At 41.7% G+C, this 20,221-nt stretch overlaps 2 protein-coding genes across 2 annotated transcripts in view; both read right to left on the bottom strand.

Moving 5' to 3' along the window:
* Positions 1 to 6,287, bottom strand: part of sema4gb (sema domain, immunoglobulin domain (Ig), transmembrane domain (TM) and short cytoplasmic domain, (semaphorin) 4Gb) — a gene marked incomplete at both ends in the record, with an annotated part of 75,418 nt that extends 69,131 nt beyond the window's left edge. Inside the window, one exon of the mRNA XM_084078413.1 lies at positions 6,149 to 6,287. Within this exon, the coding sequence (XP_083934539.1) occupies positions 6,149 to 6,287 (139 nt within the window). The remainder of the gene's footprint in view (positions 1 to 6,148) is intronic.
* LOC311059583 (metaxin-2-like) lies at positions 665 to 1,453 on the bottom strand (the record flags this gene model as incomplete). Its single annotated transcript, XM_084077589.1, has 1 exon — positions 665 to 1,453. One exon carries the CDS (start codon positions 1,451 to 1,453, stop codon positions 665 to 667), a length of 789 nt encoding a protein of 262 aa, XP_083933715.1.
* Positions 6,288 to 20,221: the final 13,934 nt, after the last annotated feature.

The following is a 20,221-nucleotide window of genomic DNA, read 5'->3' as shown; positions in this document are numbered from 1 at the left end:
CAAAACATGTAGATCACTGGCTTCCTTTAAAACAGCCCTGAAAATCCACCTTTCAGGATGCCAAAGGGGGAAGTAGTCTCCATTAGATAGGCGACTAATACAATATCACTTATAATCTGTATGGTAGAGTATGTTAATACAATATAACTTATACAATCTGTATGGTAGAGTATGTTAATACAATATAACTTATATAATGTGTATGGTAGAGTATGTTAATACAATATCATTTATATAATCTGTATGGTAGAGTATGTTAATACAATATCATTTATATAATCTGTATGGTAGGCAGGCTCCATTAGCTCAATGGTAAAAAAATGTCAGCACACTTGTGCAAGGAAACCACCGGGTTCAATTCAGGAAAGTTACATAGTGCGGCTTTAAGTTATTCATCAACACTGTTGTTTTGCTGTGGACTGCTGCAGCAACTTTAGACATGGATTTAATAAAGCTGCTCTGCAATGCTACATTACTTTTCAAACTTCTCCTTCGTGTCTTCTATAGCGGCAACAAGCACAACAAATATGGATTTGCCAAAGAATTCCTCATGGGATGGACTGGAGCAACAGCGCAGCAAAAAAACAGGATAGCAAATCAAGTGTATAGCAGAACGTTTGTCTCTTCTGTGGCTGCAATACCTAACATCCAGGAGGAGGAGCTCCTACTTGAAGTAGGCCTGTTCCACGCGCTCGCAGAACGACACCAGATTGCCGCAGCTCTTGACCCGCTGCGCCAGCACCGCGGTCCCGGCGGTCGGGGACGACGGAGTGGTCAGGATGCTGAACAGATGTCCAAAGACCAAGGCGTCCAGCTCCGTGGGCCGCCGATCGTCGAAGAAGTAACCGCGACTCCCCAGGCGCTCGGAGAGGGCCCGGCAGCACCGGCCCACCTCCTCGTAGACCTCCTCGGGGGCCCGGTCCTCCTCCCCCCAGCCCGCGGCCCTCAGCTTCCCGCGGACCTCCCACTGCTTCCGGTAGGCCAGGACGTGGTTGAGCGGCCACGGGTAGGCGCCGCCGTACTGGCGGCGGGAGTTCCGGGCGTCCGCGGACCACAGGACGTACAGCTCGGCCGCGAGGAGCCGGTTGTTGACCAGCGCCACGTACGCCTTCATCTCGGCCCGCTGGACGTCGTCTAGACCGCCGGACAGAGAGCGGCCCATGTCTTGGGTGAAGCGGACGGTCTCCTCCAGGCCGGACACCAGCCGGTCCCCGACGCGGACGAGCGGAACGCGCCCGGACGGCGACATGTGTTCGGCGTTGGCCGCGTAGGCCACCCGCACCGGCAGGTCGCACATCCTCAGGTAGGCCTGGACGGCCAGAGACGAGGCGCAGTCGGACAGCAGCATGTCACCCGGCTGGTACAGAGTGGCGTCTTCAGGCCACGGCGGCTCCACGTCCTCTTCCCCCGTCTGGGGCGCCGCCAACGCGTCTGCTGCTTCCGCCAGAGACATGGTGGATCAGACTATGAAGTATAGATCTATCTACATTTACTGTCTGCGTGCAGGCCTGCATTAAGTGAGCAATCACCCAACCGGTGGGTAATGTTATAGTTGAAGGTCTATGACGTCGTCTATGACGTTGGTTCTCAAAGTGGGGTCTGGGGACCCCCAGGGGTACTTGAGGCGGTTCCAGGGGGTCCCAAGCAAAATGATAGATTAGGCACCAAATGGACCCTTATGGGTCTGTAACTCTGAGAGTGTACAAATGGAACCAAATGGACCCTAACGGGTTCATTTGGTTCCATTTGTACACTCTCAGAGTTACATTGACATAGATTTTACAATATAAATTGCGGTCCAAGTGATAGAAATGTCATTAAATGGGGGTCCGTAGCCCTAATGCATGTCAAACTAGGGGGTCCTTGAAATTAAAATGGTTGAGAATCATTGCTAGAGCCGTAAAAAATCTTCTCTTATGGGGGTCCCTGGCATATCTTTTCAAATGGGGGTCCGCGTGCTAATAAGTGTCAATTTGGGGGTCCTTGACATGAAAAAGTTTGAGAACCACTGGTCTATGACATCACTACTGTGACATCACTACTATGACTTCACTACTATGACATCACTACTATGACATCACTACTATGACATCACTACTATGACATCACTACAAGTGGTGTCGGGCATGTCCATATCTGGGCGCATTCTGGGTACGCACACACACCCGCCCGCATGCACGCGCACACATACATGCGCGCGCGCACACACGCACACATATACGCACACGAGCGGAAACACAGCTTCAGTATAATAGAGTAGATACGTGAGCATACATGTGTACAATACATCGACCTGATTCATAATACCTGGTGTCTAGATGACTGTTAAACACAGCGAACAAGGGACAACGTCAACGTTTCCCACAGTCAGTGGTATCTGATCCAAAGCGCTTTACAGTGTGCAACACACACACACACACACACACACACACACACACACACACACACACACACACACACACACACACACACACACACACACACACACACACCAAGCTGCTCATCAGGAGCAGTTAGGGGTTCAGTGTCTTGCTCAAGGACACTTTGACACTAACCCTGGGGGATTAAACCTTCCATACCCCACCATCTACACGTTAGCAATATAGGAGGTAAGTGTTAAAGACAATATCCCCCCTGTCTGTTTGTTTTTAAACACATGGAACCCTGGTTAGCGCATGCAGTCTTCAACCCGTTTGAGACATGACACTGAAGTGCAGGCGCCATGCAGCCCCCCTCTCCTCCACCCCCCCCCCTTCTCTAATAATACTCATCCTCCTGAGAGAGAGAGAGAGAGAGAGAGAGAGAGAGAGAGAGAGAGAGAGAGAGAGAGAGAGAGAGAGAGAGAGAGAGAGAGAGAGAGGTTTAAGGTGAAGTGGAGTAAAGTGGAGAGGAGATATGGTAGAAGGAGCACAGCTCCATCTGATAGGAGGAGAACAGCAGTGTTGGAGGAGTTCCCCTTCCACTGCTGCAGAGTTATAGCCTCTCTCTCTCTCTCTCTCTCTGCCGCAGTGGTGAGGAGATAGAGTGAGAGAGGGGGGAGGGGGTGGGGAGGAGAGAAGAGAGAGGTGATGAGAGGGGAGAGAAAGGAGATAGAGGTATAGGGGGGGGAGAGAGAGAGAGAGAGAGAGAGAGAGAGAGAGAGAGAGGTGGGCAGAGATGTTGATGACGTGTAAATAACCAGGCGTTGTCCAAACACACTCATTCAGCAGGATGTGTCCACATGGTCACATCAGGTACACAACTGCTATTTCTCTTAATTTTTTTTATCCCACGATTTTGCAACCCTTTTTCACCCGGTGCCAATTTTCTAAGTGATCCTGGGCGCTACACTCCCCCCGCCAGCCTAGGGAGCCCAGAGCCGAGCTCATACCTCCTTCAAATGCATGAGCGCCAACTGACCTTCTTGTCACCTGACAGGGGGGGGGGGGGGGAGTTTCCCCCGGTAGGACGTAGAGCGTGGAAGGAACACGTTATTCCAACCAGTTCCCTTCTCCTCCATCAGGCGCCCCGGCTGTCATGGGGGAGGCGGTATGTGACCAGGATTACTACATGTTTTTGTGAGGGTATTAACTACCCTAGGAGACACGGGGAGAACATGCAATCTCCACACAGAGTAGGCCCTTTCGCAAACCCCACCTAGTTTTCCACTGCTATTTCGCTGCTATTTCGCTGCTATAGTACTGCTATTCAGTCGTGGAAAAAGTACTCAAATTCTTTACTTAAGTAAAAGTACCAATACTGCAACATAGCAATACTCTGTTACAAGTAAAAGTCCAGAATACAACATTTACTTGAGTAAAAGTACAAAAGTATTGGCATCAAAATGTACTTTAAGCACCAAAAGTAAAAGCACTAAAATGTTTAAAAATAGCAGATCTACAAGCTCACAACGCGTCGCGATGCGACGCGTTGTGAGCTTGTAGATCTGCTATTTTCAAATAGCCTACTGTAGGTACAAAATAGGGCTAAAGTGGTTAATGCATGTTTCATAATATCATAATTTATATCTGCAAAGTAACTAGTAACTAAAGTTTTAAAATAATTGTAGTGGAGTAAAAGTACAATATTTGCCTCTGAGATGTAGTGGAGTAGAAGTAAAAGTACAAAAAAATGGAAATACTCCAGTAAAGTAAAAGCACCTCAAAATTGTACTTAAGTACAGTACTTGAGTAAATGTACTTAGTTATTTTACACCATTGCTGCTACGTTACTTCTACGTTACGGGGGGGGGGGGGTGCAGCCTCCTGTCTATGGTTTCATCAGCTCTGCTGTGCTGTGCTGAGTTAAGTGTGATCTAGGACAGGACAGGAGAGAGAGCAGATTAATAACTCCCCAGGAAGAAAACACAGTCTTCAGGGCCAACACCGAAAAAACTGTGCCACTTGTTTCACAGGAAAGAGGGGGGAGGAGCCGTGTCAGTGCTGAATAAGGGCGCTGTAGTGTGTGTGTGTGTGTGTGTGTGTGTGTGTGTGTGTGTGTGTGTGTGTGTGTGTGTGTGTGTGTGTGTGTGTGTGTGTGTGTGTGTGTGTGAGAGAGAGAGAGAGAGCATGCACATGCGCTCTAATTCATTTGAGTAGGTAAAGCCGTTCGCACACAGGAAAATAGCAGATCTACAAGCTCACAATGTGTCGCAGCGCAATTGCATTGTGAGCTTTAACAAGCAAATGCTTAAACCAGGGGTCTTCAACAGGGGGTCCGGGACCCCTAGGGGTTCCTCAGAGTTGCTACAGGGGGTCCACCAAATCTCTGTGTGATAGGATCATTGTTTTTTACATCAACCACTTGAACCCTAGCAGCCCTATTCTAAGGACAACTTTAGCCGAAAATAGCCGATCTACAAGCTCACAACGCCTCGCGCTGCGAGGCGTTGTGAGCTTGTAGATCAGCTATTTTCAGCAAAGAGGGGAAAAAAGAGCAGACCAAGTACAGAGTGAAAGTTTACTAAGTATTGATGGTTTAAGTGGTTAAATGTCTGAAAATACACATTAACATGAATCCAACAAGCTGTAATCTGCAACACAATTGTATGTAATATATAGTGGGGGTCCCTGCTTTATCTTTCTCTCAGTTAGGGGGTCCTTGGCCTGAAAACGTTGAAGACCCCTGGCTTAAACCATATTGCTTAAACCATTCTTTATTATTATTATGAGTCTAATATTTCCAATAGAAGAGTGAAGGTGAACACAGCCTCTGAACCATTCTTTAGCTCCATGGTCACTGAACTCAATATTTGACCGGATCTCCACACAATCTTCCCAAGATTTTCATACTAAAATGCCTTTTTTCAGAGAGACAAATCGGGAGGAAATCTACGTTATTATTATGGACCTTTCTACGTCCCAGCAACACACTCTCGCGGGATCTAGCACCAGTAAACAAACATAGGACGTTCGCGAGATCAGACAGCGCCCACTTTAGGAGACCATAGGATTTGTCTATCATTTCGCCTTTAGTGGCTCCAATTGGGATGGTGTATCTTCATAAATCAACCATCTTTGATACCTACTATGCAAGGGATCATTGTCAGTGCGCTGGTCGTTGTTGAAAAAATATATTTTCTTTTGTTGTTTAAATTTCTTTTTAAACAACGACCTGCGCAACTGACAATTATCCCGCTTATTACACGGCTACTTAATAAATAAATTAATAAATGATTTCCTTGCTTACGGCAATGAAAGTATTCCATAAGTGTTGTGCTGGGCGGACACGGTCGCCTCGGAAAACCAGGAAGTGTAGTTGATTTTTTGGGTCATTGCATCGTCTATTTCTCGCTTCAAATGTTTTCCAAAACATTCTTGAGAGCAACGTTTAGTTGTAAATGACACGGTGTGTTTGTTTACATGGCTGTCATTTTGGATACAGCATCAAATTCAAGCAGCGCAGGTTGATATGAGCAGGTGCTCTGAGTCTTTGATTAGACAGGTTGATATGAGCAGGTGCTCTGAGTCTTTGATTAGACAGGTTGATATGAGCAGGTGCTCTGAGTCTTTGATTAGACAGAGGTCTGTTATTGAGCTCATCGGTCATTATCCAGAAATAACACACCGCTGAATTCAGCGATTGACCAATCAGAATCAAGCATTCCAACCAAGCCGTGTAATAGATGAAGATAAGGTTGAACGTGAGGTGAAGTGCTCCTTGAACGTACCTTTCAACAGGACGGTGGTTCTGGGGGTGACGTCTGCATCCATGGCGGGACTGAAAGGGAAGGCCCTCAGCTCTGATAGGCTGGCCAGGAGCAGCAGTAGCAGCATGGGACGCTGTGTCCATCTCTCTCTCCTCCCCATCTCTTTCATCTGAGTGAGCTGGGTCTGAGCAGAGCTTCTGAACTCAACTCAACTCAATGGGAGGCTGACTCTACCATCACAACTACAGGGTGTCTCTTCTTCTCTGTGACGTCCCAGCAGGGAGTCTTCTTCTAGTTCATCCTCTGTTCTGGACCTCCAGGAGGCTCTCAGTCTGCATGAGAAAAGAGAGAGAGAGAGAGAGAGAGAGAGAGAGAGAGAGAGAGAGAGAGAGAGAGAGAGAGAGAGAGAGAATGTTTTTAAAGTTGTGCAACCACTTTTTCATGTCAAGGACCTTTCAGTGGTGGGAAAAGTCCTATTTTTTTTTTTACTTACAATAAAAGCATCAATACTGCAATGTAGAAATACTCTGTTACAAGTAAAAGCCCGGAATTCAAAATGTACTTGAGTAAAAGTACAAAGGTATTGGTATCAAAATGTACTTAAAGTATCAAAAGTACTCATCATGCAGAATGTCCCATTTCACAAGTTTTCAAAAAATAATTTGAAAATAGCAGATCTACAAGCTCACAATGAGTCGCATCGCGACGCATTGTGAGCTTGTAGATCGGCTATTTTCAAATGCACCCCAAAAAGCATATGCATTTGGGGGGCCATTTTGGGGGTCATTGCCCCCAAAATACATTTGCATGTAATTTTTTTTTCATACAAAAAAAGTTCATAATTCCTCCAGTCCGCCACTCTGACAGAACTCAATTTGAGAATAAAGAACTCTTTATCATATGCATTTTGGGGGCAACGACATGCCTAAAATAGGGTCACCAGTGTCTTAAAAGTGGTTAAGAGACAGAAGCAGAGAAGAAACAGTGCATAATGGCTGTTATGAGGAATTTTGGGTGATGTAATGTTGATAAAATGCTGCGGCTCACTTGCGACAAATCATAATGAACACAACTTCCCTTTGCTGATACAAATCACCACTCCTTAAACACATCCTATTAGTCAATCTCAACGAGACGTTACATAAAAGAACACTTATTTGTACAGTTTTGGTTAAAGTATCGGGCCTCCTCCACGACATTGCAAAACAAAGCAGCATGGCTCATGCTGCTACATAATTAGCTGTTAGCTATGATACTGTCGCTGTAGCTGAATGATGGATAATCCGCCAATTAGGCCCCCGTGCCGTCACACACACAATGTCCCGCCCTGCCCGCCCCGCTGTGTGGGGGCTCTGACACGGATCAAAGTGCCGACGCCATGATGAGGAGCTCTGTCTCTTCTCCACAGAGACATGGTGAGAAATCCCTGCTTAATCTCTTCTCTGCCACCCGACGCACACTGCTGCTAATCACTCATTGATTGAGATATGATGAGGCCTTAAACCCATTCAGTTCAGTTTATTTTTATTTATAGTGCAACATCACCCCCAGGGGTCTCTGTGCACTTCACAATACGTCATCCATAAAAAAAAACTAAAAAAACGTAGTAGCCAAGAAACACAGTAAAATGAGTTCGTTGGCTACTATGAAAAGGGACAATGCCATTCAATCCGGGGACGCATCTGTGTCATTTTAAGATTTATTTGGCAATTCAAAAATAGAAGATATGCAAGCTCATAGCTTGTAGATCAGCTATTTTTTGAAAAATCGTGAACATTTGTGCGAATCATTGAATATATATATATATTTTTAAGCGAACATTTTTTTGTAAAATGTTTTTTTCCAGGGACCCCCCAGAAGCAAAGATTTCAGTTACAAATATTCGCTTTTAAAAAAAAAATCAATGATTTGCACAAATTGTCATGATTTTTCAAATATATATATATAATATGTTCAAAAATAGCAGATCTACAAGCTCATAGCGCGGCACAGAGTGCCGCGCTATGAGCTTGTAGATCTGCAGTGAAGATGGCTCCAAGGTATGCATTAACTGTCACAATGCCTCACTCTAAACAAAGCAAGCTGAAGAGGTTGGCTGTCTTCATCAGATCCCAATATAGCCATAAACGTGGTTTTACTTTCATTAACAAGCATACTTTCATGTACATGCCCATCAAGAGTGCACACTTGCTGGGTGGTGAATGGACACAAACGACAAGCAATTAATTGGACTTCACAGCTACTTCATTCAAGAAGAGAATCAGAACAATTCACACTCATCTCTCTGCCTCTTTTAGCTCTGCTGTGGAACCTAAAATAGTCATGAAGGGTTTCAGGCCATTATATAGGCTTCTATAAAGAAGTGCACCTGTAGCCAACCTTGTGATTGTGGCCAAATTGGTCCAAACCAACTCATTGTCTGTGGACAAGGGTTTAAACAGGGTCAAAGAGGGACAATGGAAAATGAAAGGAAATGAAATACTGTATCTATAACTTTAAATGACTTTTTGTGTTAATGAATATCTTGAAAACAGAAGTGACAAAGTATTCTGGATTGCCTTATTCATTTGGTCTGTCCTAGTGGGAGGGGCCAATGCATGGTACATAAGGGCTGAACACTTTTGCCATTTTATGTTGAACTTGAGGTAAATAAACAATGTTAAAACTCTGTGTGCCTCTGTGTGCCTGGATCTGTCCTGAATGGTTTTCTAAAGGGTGATTGGTTGCCGAAAAAGCTGATCTACAAACTCAGCTGTGAGCTTGCTATTTTCAGTGTGCAACACCACCACCTCACACAACCTAGTGTACATGGAGGCTAACTTTCCCCTCCAGGGTGCTGCAGTGCAGGCCCTGCAGCAGCCAGAGCTACAGTACAGGCCCAGTTTACTGACAGTAAGGATAGGAGAGTTAACATGGACTGTCCTGTGTGCCGTTCCAAGCAGTGATGGAAGAACTACTCGCATGTTTTACTTAAGTAAATGTATCAATACTGCAATGTGTAGATATACTATGTTACAGGTGGAAGTCCCATGTTCAACATGTACTTAAGTATAAGTACAAAGGTGTTGGCATCAAAATATACTTAAAGTAGGCTACCAAAAGTAAACGTACTCATTGTGCAGAACGTTCCATTTCACAAGTTCGAAGTGTATACAAATCATTTGAAAATAGCAGATCTACAAGCTCACAATGTGTCACATTGTGAGCTTGTAGATCTGCTATTTTCAAATGGCCAGAATATATATAGGGCTGAAGTGGTAAATGTATGTTTTGCAATAATAATCCAAATCTACAAAGTAACTAGAAACTAAAGTTTTCATATAATTGCACTGGAGTAAAAGTAAAATATTTTCCTCTGAGATGTAGTGGAGTACAAGTAAAAGTATTGAAAACACTGACGAACACTGAAGAAAGTAAAAAAAAATCCTCAAAATTATACTTAAGCACAGCACTTGAGTACATGTACTTAGTTACTTTACACCACTGCGTTAAAGTCAAACACACCATGGTGTCCCCGCACCTGTGTGTGTTTGCATTGTGTTTGGCTGTAGGTGACACCAGGGATGATGACAGCTCGGTCATCATGCCTGACCGACGACAGAACGGAAACGACCGCGAAGGATGACAAACAAACACATCTGCCCCGGGCCGTATGGCACGACCGTATGACATTACATATCACGCATGGATGGTCGGACCAAAAACACCCTTTTAATGGGCTATTCACCTTATTCTTGGCCCTTCTCCGGGCTTTTCTACTGCTTCACTCAATATCTGTCCACTTCTTCCCTAGGAGGCTACAGGTGTAATGCAGGTAATCAGTGTGTTGCCAGATTTTGCAAGAGAAACAAGCGGCCAGGTCTATGAAAACAAACAAGCCCTCAAAAAAGCGACTAGGCTAAGTTTTACCACATTACATCAGCTATGTGAAAATAGCAGTTTATAACATTTTAACAAAAAAAATCTTCCCTGGCACAAAACATTTTCAGATGGTGTCCGCAGACAAATACATATTAATCTGGGGGTCCTTCACATGAAACAAATCCAAGTCCAGGGGGTCCCCCGGCTAAAGGATTGATAGTTTGTAATTATTAATGGACCCTTACAGGTCTCACAACTCATTCAGTATAAAGTAATCCACAGATTTCACGACACGGGGCCAAAGAATGTTCACCATCTCCAATATATGTTCTCAGAGCACACAAAATAAACCTGATCATTACATTCAGATCTGCTATTTTCACTAGTTTGGGTCCGCAGGCAAACGACTCATTTCTCTTCTGGGTCTTGAGCTAAAAGGTTTCAGATCCACTGCCTTAGAGCACGGCTGCTATTAGCGGGGCAATAAAAAAAGAGTCAGTTTGGTGGCCTCATCATCTGCAGTGTTCTGCTTTTAGCTGCTGTCCTCATGTGCTCCCACACTGACTGGTAAATACTCTCTAATAATAATAATAATATCTCAAATTTATATAGCGCTTTTCTGAGTACCCAAATATGCTTTACATGGGGGCATGAGAAAACAACAATACTCTGAAATACTCTGTTACAAATAAAAGTCTGGTATTCAAAATTGACTTCAGTAAAAGTACAAAAGCATTTGCATTAAAATATACTTACTAAACTAAAAGTACTCATCATGCAGAATGTCCCATTTCACAAGTTTCCAAAATGTATACAAATGCTTTGAAAACAGCCAAAGTTTAAATAAGGCTGAAGTGGTTAATGTGTATTTTGTAATAATAATCAATAATTTGATGTGTAGAAGTAAAAGTATTGAAAATTGGAAATACTAAACAAATACCTCAACATTGTACTCAAGTACAGTACTTGAGTGAATGTACTTAGTGACTTTCCACCGCGGTACGATATTATGCAGAGAGCCTCCATCTCTCTCTCTCTCCTGGCACATAGCTTTATGCAGAGTAATCACATTGACAGAGATGATGCTGAGTTATAGTGTCTTTCGTTTAACTTTTGGAACAGATCCCTATTTAACTGTATAGTGGAGGGAAACAAACCTCTCTGTACTCTGCTAGTATAACCTTCCAGAGAACGGAGAGCTAAATATAGAACTGGGAGCATAATTATGGTCTCTGTCGGGTGGAAAACTCATATGTCCAAAAAAACCTGTCATTTTTCAGGATTAAAATTCAAAAGTATATCAAAAGTAGCAAATCTACAAGCTTGTAGATTTGCTGTTTTTGGTGCTTCCGTGTTAAGCTGTATGATCTAGTAGGGCATTCATTTACGATCACAGAGGGGGCGTGAGGCCATGTCTGTTCGGAGGTAGTCCAAAATTGCTTAAGTTTCATCCACCGTAGTATTGATGATTTATTGTATTGTCTTTATATGTCTTGATGAATTGAATACACAGGGCCACAATGGAAACAGGCCCTCATGACTGTTTGTGTTATCCTTTTAGCATCATTGTATAACTGTATTTTTTTTTTAAACAGTACACCTTGTTATTGTTAACAGGCTAAAAGAGTTACTTTGAGAGCTTTTTCACTCTACAATGTAAGTCAATGAGAAGCATAATTTGAAATATCAATATCAATGGAGCAACTACTTTTGATTCCCTGTCCACCTTTGGAGTTAAATCCATAGGGCTGGATCACACATGGACAAATGACATCATCAACTTGCGACGGGAGCGGCCCCTATTGAGTGAAAGATGCACTATTTCTAAAATAAATACAATATTTAAGGTTTTTAATTTAAGATTTTAGTTATAGGGCAATTATGATGTAGCCTATTAAGGCATATACAGCTTATTAGCCAAGGATCCTTTTAAGGTAACTACAACCCAAACTTCTACCAAAGTGTTCTTGTCCTTTAAGTCAACTTTCCTCCTCTCCATCACCGTTGTGGTGACACCGACCCGACCGTCCACTGGAGAGACGTGGACAAAGCGTGAAGCGTCCCTAACCAGATTCATGTGTACGGACAGAAGAGAAGCCATGTGGTTGTTCTTCGCCCCGATGTGGCAACGTCATTGTTCACCGTGGAGAGAGCTTAAAGACCAAAAGCTCTACTGAGAAGCATGACGCTGGAATTGTTGCTTTGGGATTATCTCCCTTTCTGTTCTTTGGACATGCTTATTAAAGGACTTATTTCTATTTTTTCCTGTCTATATCGGGTTGTCGACCTTTTTTAGGGATATTGAAAATCTTGAAAGCATTCGCGGGTCGGGCCCACACCCACCTGACCTCTTAAACACGGCAGCCAAAATGGGTGGGAGCTCGGGCGTGCATTCTCAGAGCGTGTTTACGTTTTTATGACCAATCAAGCGATTGTATTCCGGCTTGAGTGGAGTTTTCCAAACATTTTCTATTACATATATTTTCAAAGAATAGCAGATGTACAAGCTTGTACATATGCTATTTTTGAATCGCCAACATGTAAATGGATAAAAGTGGTTTCACTGGTTTGTGATGCTATATCAACTATACCTTTGTGTCGCGTTCTGTGCTTGTAGATCTAAGCGTTGTGAGCTTGTAGATCTGCTATTTTCACTAGTAACTAAAGTTTTCAAATAATTATAGTGGAGTAAAAAGTATAATATTTGCCTTTGAGATGTAGTGGAGTAGAAGTAAAACATTTTGAGAATTGGAAATACTCCAGCAGAGTAAAACATACCTCAAAATTGTACCTTAAGTACATTACTTGAGTAAATGTACTTAGTTACTTTCCACCACGTAGATGAGCAGTGTTTCTCATTGTAACACCAATACACTGTGCTATAATTCTCTCTCTATGTGTGAAGATGGAATCTCAGCTTTCTCCCTCATACGAAAATCAATAACTAGCAATGAAATGAGTTGCTTAATTCTGTGCCCCATGAAGGATGTTGAAGAAGAAGGAGGAGAATGAAGTATAGAACACTTAATGTACTATTTACCATGTAGGCATTTATCAGATGCTCTTTATCCAGAGAGACTTACAGTAAGCAAGGTAAACACACAGTGGTGGAAGTACTCAGACATTTTACTTTAGTAAAAGTAGCAATACCGCAATAAAATAAATACTCTGTTACAAGTAAAAGGCCTGTGTTCAAAATGTTACTTGAGTAAAAGTAAAAAAAAAAGTATTGGCATCAAAGCAAAAGTAAAAAATACTAAAATGTTTGAAAATAGCAGATCTGCAAGCTCACAACTCTATCGCAATGCTATAGAGTGTTTGTTCAGTAACAGTGTTAAATAGCTCTATATTGTGATAGTAATCATTGCTATAGAGTGTTTGTTCAGTAACAGTGTTAAATAGCTCTATATTGTGATAGTAATCATTGCTATAGAGTGTTTGTTCAGTAACAGTGTTAAATAGCTCTATATTGTGATAGTAATCATTGCTATAGAGTGTTTGTTCAGTAACAGTGTTAAATAGATCTATATTGTGATAGTAATCATTACTATAGAGTGTTGTTCAGTAACAGTGTTAAATAGCTCTATATTGTGATAGTAATCATTACTATAGAGTGTTTGTTCAGTAACAGTGTTAAATAGCTCTATATTGTGATAGTAATCATTGCTATAGAGTGTTTGTTCAGTAACAGTGTTAAATAGCTCTATATTGTGATAGTAATCATTGCTATAGAGTGTTTGTTCAGTAACAGTGTTAAATAGATCTATATTGTGATAGTAATCATTACTATAGAGTGTTTGTTCAGTAACAGTGTTAAATAGCTCTATATTGTGATAGTAATCATTGCTATAGAGTGTTTGTTCAGTAACAGTGTTAAATAGATCTATATTGTGATAGTAATCATTACTATAGAGTGTTTGTTCAGTAACAGTGTTAAATAGCTCTATATTGTGATAGTAATCATTACTATAGAGTGTTTGTTCAGTAACAGTGTTAAATAGCTCTATATTGTGATAGTAATCAAAAGTCAAAAGTCTTCTTCAACCTTTTTCAGGTCAAGGACCCCCTAGCTGCGAGATAGATGAGGCGGGGACCCCTGGTACGAGAGGGTCCCACTCCCAAACAAAATTAGTGAATTTAGGTCACAATCATTTTAACCACTTCAACCATATCTTATACTTTGGCTATTCAAAAGTAGCAGCTATACAAGCTCATAGCATTCACAAATAGCAGATATACAAGCTCATAGCATTCAAAAATAGCAGATATACAAGCTCATAGCATTCAAAGATAGCAGCTATACAAGCTCATAGCATTCAAAAATAGCAGATATACAAGTTCATAGCATTCAAAAATAGCAGATATACAAGCTCATAGCATTCGAAAATAGCAGATATACAAGCTCATAGCATTCACAAATAGCAGACATGCCACACTATGATACTGTAGATGGGTAGATCTGTTACTTTTGAAAAATCATGAAAATGTGTGCACGTCTTTGAATATATGTTTTTAGAGCGACCATTTTTCACTTAAATATTATGGGGGTCCACAGCCAAAATGCATATTCATTTTGGGGGTCCTTGACATGAAAAAGTTTGAGAACCACTGCTCATTTCAGCAAAGGAACTATTTGAGTCCAACTCGGGATTCGAACCCCAGACTTCCCACATAACCAATAATCAGGTCAAGCGGTAGGTAGGCCTACACTCACCTACACCCACTTATGAGATATTGCACCCATGAGATTCAGACAGTCCTGCTTGTCAATTAGTAGGTGACCTACCAGACATGATTGGGGTCTATGCATTTGTCAATGGAAGAGTCCAATACAGCAGAACAGACCGGTTCAAAGTAACGTTTGATTCCTGAAAATGAAGTTGCTGACTGCAGCTTTAACTGTATATGTAGGATATATGTTTTATAGGCTATATTGTCCTATAGAAACAACAGGTTTTGAGAGAGTATGTCCAACACACCTGAACACTAGCAGTGTATAAATATAGCCTACTTCCATCCACACACACACACACACACACACACACACACACACACACACACACACACACACACACACACACACACACACACACACACACACACACACACACACACACACACACACACACACACACACACACACAGCTTATTCAAGCAACTTAAGGTCTATTAAAGCTTAATAAATAGTAACTCTGAGGGAGATGTTTGTACACTCTAATAATTACATTGACAGTGTACGTGTCTCAGTCATTGGTTCTCAATGAATGACTCTCAATGTTCTCAATGACCCCCCCCCCCCCCCCCCCCAGGGGGTCCCCAGCTAAATGTAGTGTGACAATAATTTTAAACACTTTAACCATATTCTATACTTTGGCTGTTCAAAAATAGCTCAGAGATGAGCTTGTATATCTGCTATTGTTGACAAATCATGACATTTCTTTCTTCCGGGGGTTCCTGGCACAGAATATTTTCAGATGGGGGTCTGCAGCCAAATACATATCAATCTGGGGGGTCCATGACATGAAGAAGTTTGAGAACCACTGCTCTAAGTAACAAAGGACCCCAATGGTAACAAGCCATATAGGCTTTCTTGGGTTTAAAATCCTCCTATTAGACCTTGTATTGAACTGTACTTTCCTGTGCTTTTTTTCTTGCAAACTGCTAATAAAGTATTCAGTGGTGTAAAGTAACTGAGTACACTTACTCAATCAGATCATCAGATCTACAAGCTCACAATGCGACACATTGTGAGCTTGTAGATCTGCTATTTTCAAATGATTTGTATACATTTGAAAACTTGTGAAATGGGACATTCTGCATAATGAGTACTTTATACTTTTGGTACTTTAAGTACATTTTGATACCAATACTTTTGTACTTTTTTACTCAAGTACATTTTGAATTCCGGACTTTTAATTGTAACATAGTATTTCTACATTGCAGTATTGATACTTTTACTTATAAGTAAAACAAATGAGAGTACTTTTTTCCACCACTGAAAGTATTGAATATTCAACCTGTCAGAGAACAGGACTGCAGCATCACAGAGGAAACGCAGTTACAGTCTCACCTTCACCTGGACATAAACAGCCTGTTATAATGTATTATATATTAAGCTAAAATAACATATATATACATCCTTTATAAAGTGTTTGTCTGTTTAATAAGGAGGACATGAAGTCATCTGCTCACCTGATAACAGCTGTTTGTTGTGAGAGATAAAGATAATAATGAATGAACATCCACTAGCTGTCCCGTTCTGTCCCCATGCATGCTCTGACTGGAGCTCTCTCTACCTACCTCTCTCCCTCACTCACTCTCTCTCTACCTCTCTCCCCCACTCACTCACTCACTCACTCTCTCTCTACCTCTCTCCACCTCTCTCCAGTCCACCCCCTTCTCTCTCTCTCCCTCTCTGACTATACCTCGCTCTACCTCTCTCTCTCCCCCTCTCTGACTATACCTCGCTCTACCTCTCTCTCTCTCTGACTATATCTCGCTGTACCTCTCTCTCTCCCTCTCTGACTATATCTCGCTGTACCTCTCACCCTCTCTCTCTCTCTCTCTCTCTCTCTCTCTCTCTCTCTCTCTCTCTCTCTCTCTCTCTCTCTCTCTCTCTCTCTCTCTCTCTCTCTCTCTCTCTCTCTCTCTCTCTCTCTCTCTCTCTCTCTCTCTCTCATACGCAGCACATATCTGTGGTTCAGAGCAGTGAGTTCTCTCTCTCTCTGCTCATAGACCCAACACTGCTGTGTGAGGTCTCCGTCTTTACTAAAAAATAAACAAAACTGTTTCGCTACTCACCGAAACAAAGTCTGTTTTGTGTTGTTGAAAGTCCATTCTCCAGGGTGGGAAGCCTCTCAGCACCCCACCTTATCTGTATGATACACTTTGGGGCAGAAAATAAAATATGTCCGTCAGACGGAAATTTACTCACATGCGCCCCCTACAGATGTGGTCAATGGTAATTCATATTGACCAGATCTGTAGGGGGCGCAGTGGAGTAAATAATAATAAATAATATTTTTTATAACATTAACCACTTGAACACTATAGCATCCTCCTTATTCTGTGGAGAACTTTAGCCAAAAATAGCCAATCTACAAGCTTGTAGATTGGCTATTTTTTTAAATTGGCTATTTTTTAAATTCTAAATTGGCTATTTTTATTACTCTCCGTAGGAGAGTTTTGTTTTCACTTTCTAAATATGACACACCGATTGGTCAAGCCTCACGTGACACGTGACAATACGGTGAAATATTGTATAAATACATGGCATCACTTTGGCAGTGTCTTTGTCACTGCCAAAGTGAGGTAAGACAGGAACCATCACGAAATGGCTGCATGGCTGATACATAATTGGCAAATAGGACAGATAGGACACTTATATAGACAGGAGGGATATGACACTTACACAGACGGATAGGACACTTACAGTACACAGACAGGACGGATAGGACACTTATACAGACAGGAGGGATAGGACACTTATACAGACAGGACAGATAGGACACTTATACAGACAGGACGGATAGGACACTTATACAGACAAGACGGATAGGACACTTATACAGACGGATAGGACACTTATACAGACAGGACGGATCGGACACTTATACAGACAGGATGGATAGGACAGTTAGAACATAAGAATTAGAACATTCCCAACATTCCCAACACAAGTCTGGTAAGAGTGAGGTAAGACAGGAACAATCACGAAATGGTTGAGAAATGGCGGATACTGTAACAATTGGATAGGACACTTACACAGACAGGACGGATAGGACACTTACACAGACAGGACGGATAGGACACTTATATAGACGGGAGGGATAGGACACTTATACAGACAGGACGGATAGGACACTTATACAGATAGAACATTCCCAACATTCCCAACAGCGGAGAGTTGTGCTCCGAGGAGCACTTTTTCTAGTTTTAATTTTTAGATTGGCTATTTTTTTAAATTGGCTATTTTTTAAATTCTAAATTGGCTATTTTTATTACTCTCCGTAGGAGAGTTTTGTTTTCACTTTCTAAATATGACACACCGATTGGTCAAGCCTCACGTGACACGTGACAATACGGTGAAATATTGTATAAATACATGGCATCACTTTGGCAGTGTCTTTGTCACTGCCAAAGTGAGGTAAGACAGGAACCATCACGAAATGGCTGCATGGCTGATACATAATTGGCAAATAGGACAGATAGGACACTTATATAGACAGGAGGGATATGACACTTACACAGACGGATAGGACACTTACAGTACACAGACAGGACGGATAGGACACTTATACAGACAGGAGGGATAGGACACTTATACAGACAGGACAGATAGGACACTTATACAGACAGGACGGATAGGACACTTATACAGACAAGACGGATAGGACACTTATACAGACGGATAGGACACTTATACAGACAGGACGGATCGGACACTTATACAGACAGGATGGATAGGACAGTTAGAACATAAGAATTAGAACATTCCCAACATTCCCAACACAAGTCTGGTAAGAGTGAGGTAAGACAGGAACAATCACGAAATGGTTGAGAAATGGCGGATACTGTAACAATTGGATAGGACACTTACACAGACAGGACGGATAGGACACTTACACAGACAGGACGGATAGGACACTTATATAGACGGGAGGGATAGGACACTTATACAGACAGGACGGATAGGACACTTATACAGATAGAACATTCCCAACATTCCCAACAGCGGAGAGTTGTGCTCCGAGGAGCACTTTTTCTAGTTTTAATTTTTAGATTGGCTATTTTTTTGGCAAAGAAGTTTGGTGTAGAGGGAAAAAGGAGCAGACTAAGTACAGAGTGAAGGTCAAGTTTACCACCAAGTATTGATGGTTAAGTGGTAAAATGTCTGAAAATACACATTGTGCAAAAAGGTGCTACGCACACCAAATCCTTATAGTGGTGCTGGCTCACGGCAGAAAAATCTAAAGGTGAATTTGTCAAAAGACAAAAAAGTGTCCGCACACACCGTTATAACCAAAGTGCCAATTTATTATAGGACGCAGAGTAAAACATTACCAACGTTTCGGCACAAGTGCCTTCATCAGGGTATAACAGGGTATAATCGATATACCCTGATGAAGGCACTTGTGCCGAAACGTTGGTAATTTTTTACTCTGCGTCCTATAATAAATTGGCACTTTGGTTATAACGGTGTGTGCGGCCACTTTTTTGTCTTTTGACAAATTCACCTTTTGAAAATACACATTAACATGAATCAATCTTGACAGTTGCTCTCAAACAAGTCTATGAAGATATCAATTAAATCTATGAAGAATTGTAATCTGCAACACAATTGTATGTAATTACATAGAGGGGGCCCCTGTTTCATCTGTCTCTCAGCTAAAGGGGTCCTCGCTCTAAACTAAAACATCAACAAGCTGCACCTTTTAGTTGTTCAAGGTTGACACTCACTTAGATCCAGTGGTGGGAAAAGTACAGACATTTTTTACTTAAGTAAAAGTATCAATACCACAATGTAGAAGTACTCTGTTACAAGTAAAAGGCCTGTGTTGTCAAAAATGGCACTTGAGTAAAAGTACAAAAGTATTTGCATCAAAATATACTTAAAGTACCAAAAGTAAAAGTACTAAAATGTTTGAAAATAGCAGATCTACAAGCTAGGTATAAAATAGTTAAAGTGGTAAATGTACATTTCATAATATAATAATCTGCAAAGTAACTAGTAAACTAAAATTTTAAAATAATTGTTGTGGAGTAAAAGTACAATAAAGTACAGATTCCTCAAAAGCTTACAGTACTTGAGTAAACGTACGTAGTTACTTTACACCTCTGCTTACATCATGCAAATCCGTTGGTCACCCAGGAGAACTAGTGTGGAGGTTTTATGTACAATTACTGCCCTCTGCTGGGAGACAAGTGTAGGGAAACTACAGTCATGTTTTCCTTCCTTTATTATTATTTTTGTGTTAGAAATGTTAGCTTTAGAATATAGATACTCAAGATTTGAACACATGCTCAAGATTTTTCCAAAAAATAGCAGATCTACAAGCTCATAACGCGGCACCGAGTGCCGCGTTATGAGCTTGTAGATCTGCTATTTTTGAATAGCGCAAAGAAACCTTAAAATGACACAGATGCATTCCCGCATTGAATGGGTAAAGGGAGGCAGATGGCATGATGTCTTCCTTCTCTTTTTCAGGTGAGATGAAAACAAATGGCTCGTCT

This window comes from Gymnoscopelus microlampas, assembly GCF_963454915.1.
Source record: "Gymnoscopelus microlampas genome assembly, chromosome: 14".
In the NCBI taxonomy this organism is placed as follows: Eukaryota; Metazoa; Chordata; class Actinopteri; order Myctophiformes; family Myctophidae; genus Gymnoscopelus; species Gymnoscopelus microlampas.
This window is presented reverse-complemented; position numbering and strand designations above follow the sequence as displayed.